Source organism: Camelina sativa, chromosome 4 (assembly GCF_000633955.1).
Source record: "Camelina sativa cultivar DH55 chromosome 4, Cs, whole genome shotgun sequence".
NCBI classification, from domain to species: Eukaryota; Viridiplantae; Streptophyta; class Magnoliopsida; order Brassicales; family Brassicaceae; genus Camelina; species Camelina sativa.
Genome location: NC_025688.1, coordinates 18,660,696 through 18,668,918, shown reverse-complemented (window position 1 = coordinate 18,668,918; position 8,223 = coordinate 18,660,696). Strand labels below are relative to the sequence as shown.

General features: G+C 30.7%; 1 protein-coding gene and 1 long non-coding RNA gene across 6 annotated transcripts; one reads left to right on the top strand and one right to left on the bottom strand.

Moving 5' to 3' along the window:
- On the top strand, window positions 706-2,765 carry LOC104781119. 5 transcript variants are annotated; one of them, XR_766860.2, is made up of 4 exons: window positions 707-1,190; window positions 1,299-1,366; window positions 1,614-2,081; window positions 2,491-2,765. It is a non-coding gene; the product is annotated as an uncharacterized LOC104781119 (long non-coding RNA). The 5 variants fall into 5 exon arrangements; XR_766858.2 differs by having other exon boundaries at window positions 1,299-1,674; window positions 1,746-2,081; XR_766857.2 differs by having other exon boundaries at window positions 708-1,190; window positions 1,299-1,811; window positions 1,907-2,081.
- On the bottom strand, window positions 3,325-4,773 carry LOC104781118. Its single transcript, XM_010505714.2, has one exon. It carries the CDS (start codon window positions 4,655-4,657, stop codon window positions 3,794-3,796), a length of 864 nt encoding a protein of 287 aa, XP_010504016.1. The 5' UTR covers window positions 4,658-4,773; the 3' UTR covers window positions 3,325-3,793.

Below are 8,223 nucleotides of genomic sequence, written 5' to 3'. Positions count from 1 at the left end.
CTTACCTAATTCATACTCACAATACTGATTTAGTCTTCAACGATTAGTGCCCCATGATGTTTAATTTGTCGTACTATATCTATTAATAATCTTTAGAAACACAATACTAGTTTAAATTTTCAGAACATGTACGTACTATGTTCAAAATCAAAGTACTATAGCTGAAAACATTTGCTAAATTTTAAATCTGAAAAATCTACATATTCATATTAATCATACAAGTCTGAATTCTTATGTTCCTTTTTACGAAGGCCACATCATGGATGGCCAATAATGAAATGCCAAATTCGAAGGACTGACTTTTCCAAATTGTTCCCATTCGTTAATAATGTTATAAAAAAAACCAAAGATGGCTAAGAATAATGACCTGTCTTTTCTTGAAAATGAAAGAACTACTCATATAGTATATACAAATGACACTAGCTACGGATCATATTAAGTTCGCCACGACCTGAACAAGTCAAAAGAAATTAAAGTGTTCATGGTTCCCACTATTCACTTTCAATGTTCTATCACTCTTAAATTGTTTTCAAGATTCTAGCACTATTTCAATTGCCTTAATTAAAACTTAAACTGCGACAACAAAATCAACGGTATTAAAAATTACGAAAGTAACTACTAACTACACTCACCTCAATACATCTTCTATATATACAATTTTAGAGACATTTATGAAATAAATCCTGAAGTTCATATCTATTTACAGAGAATGCCACTGGGTTAAGAAGTCAGATCGGGTAAAAAAAAACGCGGATCTTTTACGGGTCGTGTAAACCTAATGAAAATTTTATCGTCTTCTGCCGTCACCGTTGTCGAAACCATTTGCAGAGATTTTATTCTTCTTTGTGCTTCCTTTCTCGAGATTTACTTCTCTCATCATGAGAGCGTATCATTGTCGCAAAAAGATATTATAGGAGAAGGTCATCAAATGTATTTAGAGAAAAGACTAAGGAGAGAACTGGATATATCTTCAAAGAGAAAATTGGTTTAGTCGATGAATTAGGGGAGAAAGGTGAAGACATGATATGCGATTCGAAATCAGAAGAGCAAATTAGGGATTTGGACACGAACGAAGCTGGAAAGAAGCGACCAGTTCTTGAGACAAGTGATGGCGAGGGGAAAAAGAAAAAAGAGAGATAAGAACAGGAACAAGAAGAGTTATGATTTCGATGAGCTGCCAATTTCTTCTGGTTTCATATTCAATCCAAACAGATCATCAATCACTTTGGTTTATTTCATTTCGTATTTGCTTTGTGATTTGCTAACAATTTGTGTTTCTTCTGTATATGTTGGCTCAGTTTGCACAAGGAACTTCTTTTACCTGGATTGCAGATTCGAAAACGAGAGACAACGCTGACTTGCAATAGTGAGTTCTTCTTTCTACTATTTGACCTCTCAAATTATAGTTTGCTGTAGAAAAAATAATATCCATATGATATATATATATATATTAGCAAGGGCTCTCATCTATATAATATTCTTGGATTCTAAAGCGAGTAATTGGAATGTCGAGAAACCCTTCTCACCTAATTAAGATTGCCTTTGATGTATTAATTCTGATATTAGCTTTTTTGGTTTCCGTGTGTTAAAACTAATGACTGCAAGTGTTATAGTTGCTCAAGTGTTAGAGTGGAGGACTCAAAATGAGATTTGCAAGATAGTAACAGACTAATCGTGAGTTTTCAGCTTTTGAATGTTCATTTTTTTTTTTTTTTGGGTAATACGCTTCTAATGAGATGGTGCAGTGGCTAAAGATGTGCTTAAGAATGTTTCAAATGTCTGCTTCTAATTTCTAACCCTCACACAGAAAGGTTTGTTATTGACTTGGATATTTCTTTTTAACTATTTTGTTGTGGAGAGGTCGGCAGTTGGAATGATTCTAATTTTTATTGTTTTTTCTGTGTAGAAATATTCTGTTTAACCTCTTGGTTTCTTATAAGGTCATGCTCGATGCTTCAAAACAAACAGGATGCTTGCAGATATTTCATTCTCTTCAAAGAGGTTAACCATGGTTTGTTGCAGGTTCTCACAACTTTTTCCACCATATAACACATTGTAGCCCCGAAAATTCATGCTTTCAGGTTAGGACACAAACCTATTTCTCGCCATGCTTCTATTTAAAGTGGAACCTATGTTGTCGAATGTTTCATACTTAATATTGAATATTTCTTTCTTGTCCAGTTATATATTTTCATTATCCTCTGACAAACTCAAGACGAAGCTAACAAAATTGTGCTGCATACCGTAAAATAATTTTTTTCGGTCTACCTTTTTTAAAAATTTTCTCTGCATATCGGTCAGGTTGGAGCATTAATTTTTATGCATTTCTAATTTACTATTATCATATTGGTGAGAGAAGCCAACCTTGATGAGCTTGATCATACGTAGATAAGATATGCTCTCATGATGGTTTGATAATGGTGCTTGTGTGATTGTTTCATTATCGTTGTGTCATTTCTCTCAGATTCATCTCTACTTATGTGTGTGCAGCTCTGTTGGAGTATAGGAAGTGTTTCAAGAAGAGAGCGAAAAGATTTACGTTATGCTCAATGGAATAATGCAGAGCCTAAGAGAAAGTGGGGTTACGTCGATGAATGTAATACATGACTATACAATGTGAAGATTTCTATGTGTCCTGACACAAAAAGCTATTTCACTTATATTAAGTTTTCATGTTCGTTACTACTACTAAATAACTTAACCACATGTATCAATAATAGACTCAAGTATTTGAAAAGAGATTAACTATCATTTGTGTTTGTTCAGTTTTTCATGTTTGCTTTTCAGTTCATCTTAATAAAATGAGACGAACGTAAGAAAGAGAATATAGAAATTTAAGTTTTGCCTTAACAATATCTTAAGTATTATTAAATTAGTGATTCAAAAGTAAAAGTTTGTATCCAATTTTTTTGATTTAAATCAATTTATACAGGATATTTATCATTTTACACTCTATTTTCTTAATATTTTAATGAATATATATACTTATAAATAAAAAAATTACCATGAGTTATATGGTTTGAAGAGTTTGTGTCAATTTCGAGTTCACAAAAACAATATCTAGATGTTGGTATGCAAATACATATTTAAATTATCATTGAATTGTGTTAAATGGGTAATTCATTATTTCATTATTTTGCTAACATTATCAATATGAAAATATTAAATATATTTAGTAAAGTTATAAAATATTAATTATGTAAACTGCAGATTTAAATCCTACAATTAACAATCAAATACAATTATATAACCTTACACTAAATAAAACAAATATATATAATTTCAAATTTTAAAAAACTTAATTTAAAAAATAGTCCCGCGGTAAAAGAGAAGTAAAATCTTCCTTAAAGAGCATATATTGACTGTTCACAAACTATCTTTTAATTGTATTATTCCACTCTAAACAAAAAAGCACATATACAAAAATAAATTAACAACACCTATATGTAAGTATTAACCAAAAACTAAATCCAAAATCAAAAGTCTTAAAGAAGAAAGGAAAAAACCGTACCAATAAGATAATAACAAAACGGTGAAAAGTAGTTGAAACGCAATCTTTTTTTAACGCAAGCCAAGAAAAAGCGTCCGCGTTTTAAGCTCTCACAATATATGTGCCGTGTTCCTAACTCCGTTAAAAAGTTAAAACCACTCGCCACGTCATCACCGCCAACGACTTTGCAAAACTATACACACACGCTCCTGGACCCCACGTGGCCAACCAAACCAATCACAATCCTTTTGTTTTGTTTTTCCAAAGCTGGGCCCCGCCAGTCCCCCACCGAAACGCCGCACGTCACGCCTCAACCAACAAATCCGGTCTTCTCCCCGAAGTAAACCGTGTCATCCCACCTAAACCAGGCAACACCGGTTCATCACCGCCACAGTCTAATGATCTCCTCGAACCGGTACTGTTCCTCGTCGGCGAAACTTCTTCAGGCGGAAGCCTTCCTCTGATATCCGTCGATCTCCTAGCTGAAACCCTCGCCGGAGTGGGTACGACGGCATCTTTACGCGGCGCGTGAGCTGATACGTCTTTGCAACCGCCACCGGTTCTGAAGATGGCTCTGAAGCTAGCGAAAAACCCGGGTTTCTTAACCCGAACCGGTTTATCTTTAAATGAACCGGATTTTTGTCTCTGAATCCGTCGGCTACGGTCGCGTTTAGATCTCACCCTTCCGATGCAAGAAACCTTAGGGGAGGAAGGCTCCGATAACGAAGGATCCGATTTCAACCTCGACCCGATCCGTTTCGGGATCATCAGAGTCCTGGCGATTCTGCAGTTCCTCCGCTTCTTCGCTTCATTGAAACAAGTATTCTGTGGTTTCGGTAATCTGATGATCGACGCCTTTGATTTGAGAGAGACTCGTTGCGAGCTCGAGTTAGGGTTCGAATTCGGGTTCGAATTAGGAGTGGATGAGTTACGTTTCTGTGATTCTTTGCGTTCGAAGAAGGCGTTGTCGTTAAGCCACTCGAGCTGTTCTTCTTTTGATAACGAGTAAGATTCCGGTGGGAAATCGACGGAGGAGATTGAAACGGGTCGGATCTTCGGGTCATGAGTTGAGTCTTCCTTGCTGTTGTCTTCGGCGACGGCGAGAGACTCGCATGAGATTTTCCGGTCCGAGCCACCGGTGCATACTGAAGAAACGACTTGTGGCATTGAATCGATGATGAGACTTTAGCGAAAGACTTGTTAGAGAAAGAGACAAGCTTTGAGAGGTAGGTTCAGGGGAAGAGAAGGTTCATAGATACGAACTTGGGTATTTATATTTGCTGATACAAGAGAATAAGATCCATATATATCCATATATATTTGCTGACTTATCTGATTTTATATTTATATTTTATTGTATTTATATTTCAGTTGACTTTTTATTTAATTTTCTTAACTAAAAAATATTACTAGTAATTAGTAGAATTTATAAGGTGAGAGACTTGTAAAATCTTATATAATATGAGAAAGTTTTTTTTCAATTTTTGCTAAGGAGATGACACTTGGTTTACTATATTTTTGATACCTGTATTTTTTTTGTTTGAACCTAATTAACTATAGTTAGAACCTAATTAACTAAAAGCCCATAAAATAAAATAAAAAAACTATCAACATCTTCTTCTTTCCTTCCTAAATCAGAAACATATACAGCCCCCAATAATCTAGAACCACCTTATATCAGCTGTAGTGATTTCATCTCGAATTTATACCAACATTAAATTAAATTTATAGGTTTGAATTCTTGGGTTTAATTTTTGTGTTTGAATCTTATATAATTTCCACGGAGACAAGCAGAATCAAATTTAAGTAAGACGGTGGAATGATATTATTAAAGTAAATTAGTTTAATTTAAAACAAAATGTTTATATAAAACTAAATTATGAACATAATTACTTAGGTTTGATTTGAAAGAATACAATCATTTTATGCATTGCCTTAAATCTCTACCCACTATTTTCCTCAGTTTTCATTTTTGTTTATATTACTTCTCATTTTTAACTTATTATTTTGAAACACTTGCGAATTTATGATCACTAATATTTGATTTCAGTCTCTTCTCTCTCTTAAAGGCTCAAACATTTTATAAAGTTTAGTTTTCTAAAAACAACCTATTACCATACAAGCACATCCTCTTTCATACTATTGTGAAAACTAAAAAATTTACTTTCTATTCTATCCTCAATTCAATCTCCAACAAACAACAAAACACCGGTAACAATAGTATCGTTATTCGGATCATCCGTTTTTGGGAAGTTCCTAACTTTAGAAGAAATATCATCTTTACTAAGTCTTGAATATTTTTTCCAGAAATGTAAATTATTTTTACCTTGTTCATCTTTCGATGATTTATGTAATCATTTTTAAATCTATATTATGAAAGTTGCCCAACTCTCTCCATATGAGTGATACATCAGCAGTGGAGAGAGTGCCACATGTCAACCAAATTAAAATCACCTAAATTAAAAGCAAACATATTTAAAATTAAGAGGAATTTGAAACATCTTCCATGTATTTTATTATTTTTCATATCACAAACAATTTTAATATTTATATAAAATATCTAGAGAGGCTTAGAAGTTAGAACATGTTGATGTATTCTTTAAGTAAGTAGATGCATCACCAAAAAATAAAAATGTATCGAGAGTAAAACCAAAGATTTATTTCATCCTCTTATGATAAACCATGAAGATATGAATATATAGTTTAGGCGCTAGAATTTTCTCAACAATTTGAAGGGTTTTAGCAGTGACTGGGAATTTGGTTAACATTGTAGAGAAATTCATAAAAGTGAGACCTTAGAGAAATAAAATTTTGTTCACTATCAAATGAAAGATAGTTAAATCAATGATATAATGTTGGTTGAGTAAAATAAAGAGAGAAAGGCAAAATGATATTAAATTAAATTCTAGAGTTATATTCAAGAAACTTGAATAGCTAGCAGGAAGGGAAGCTGTCTATATTAATTATAATCATTAAAGAGTTAACCAAGCTGCATAAAAATCTTTTTGATAAAAGAGAATTTGAGAGTCCCGTGGTATTTAGTTGAGAAGCTTAAAGATAAATATATCTAAATACCTAAATTTTAGACAAGAATTGTAGGATGTTTAAATGTTTTTATCTACTAATCAAATGTGCAAACGGTATAATTATTTTACTTCCTAAAAAAATATGCTAATAGTTTTCGCCTATAAAAATCACTTTATAATAAGATTTAGCTTTAAAGAAAATTTAGTATTCTTTGTTTCGTCACAAAAAAAAATCTTAGTTTTGTTTGTTAATATATAATTTTTAATCTTTCAAATATGAAAATATAAAAAGCAAAGAAAGTATTGCAATATATATATATATATATAAATAAACCCGCATCTAGTAATTATAAAAGAAAATAAATAATTTCATGTGTATTTGATTTTAAAATAATTTTAATATATAATTATGTTGGGCGTCAGATTCTTAGAGTAAGAGTTGAAAGAAACCTTACTATATTATATCATCTAATAATAAAGTAAAATTTTCTTTTGGAAAAGCTCAAAAAGATTGTCATTTGATGCTCTCTTCTTTCACAAATGTCATTTTGTTTCTTTTAATTTTTAGTGTAACAAATTTATTCAATTAACAAATAATTTGATGATTAAATAATTTAAGGATATAATATTATAATATTTGGATTGTATAGGATAATGTCGAGTAATAATTGGCTGTTTTATTTCCACATATTAATATAAATAATTCACATGATCTTGATATTACATTATTTTATTTCATTTTCAATCTATTTAAAATAAACGAAAGTATAATTTAATATATAATTTCTAAATAACTAAATGAAAATTGAATATATATATTTTTTTTGATAAAGAGATAACTGTATATATTTCTGTTTAAAGAGAGAAGTGAATATATATTTAAATTCATGATTTGATTAGCTAAGATGCTCGTTCATAGATCTATATTTAGAATATATAACTCTTGAATATATATTTTTAAAAATAGACAATTTAGTTATTGATTCACAATAATGTATTTTTATAAACCTGACACATTTTTTATTAACTTTTCTATGCCATCTCATCAATCCTATATTTTGTACTAACTCTCATTTTTGTAACTTTCATAACATTTATAGTAATGTAATGAATGATTAATAATAGTATTTAGAAATATTACATATATAAAAATATATATTAATATGTAATGATTGCATATCTATAATTCTCACATAGTTTATGTGACTCCTATAACAATGAAATACTCATCTGTTTTAATTTAGTTATCGTTTTAGGTTTTTAATGAAAATGTTTGGTGAATATTCCAATTTTATCTCTGCTGTTTTAAAGATTTGACCAATGAAATATATAAAAAAATATTAATAAAAGGTAAAACAAAAAATTCAATAGTTTTTTTTTATTTGTGTGAGAAAACTTTAAACAAAAGAAAAAAACTGGAGAAAGTATAAATTACATTTACGTAATTGATATAAAGATTAGTGTATATATTACCCAATTAAATAATAAATTTTCCATATGCTCTTAACTACAATTTCTCTTACAAATAGAAAGATACACATTTTACTAACCTTCACTAGATTAGGACCCGTGCTAGAGCACGAGCTGAAATTCGTTTTATTTATATTATAATTTTAGAATGAAACATCATTTATATGATTGTTTTTAAAAGTTTTTTTGGTTAAAACATTATGCAATAAAATCATATGCTAAATATAATGGCTTGAA

Excerpts from the sequence above, each read along its gene's own strand:
- LOC104781118 (XM_010505714.2), bottom strand. The coding sequence starts at position 4,657 with ATGCCACAAGTCGTTTCTTCAGTATGCACCGGTGGCTCGGACCGGAAA.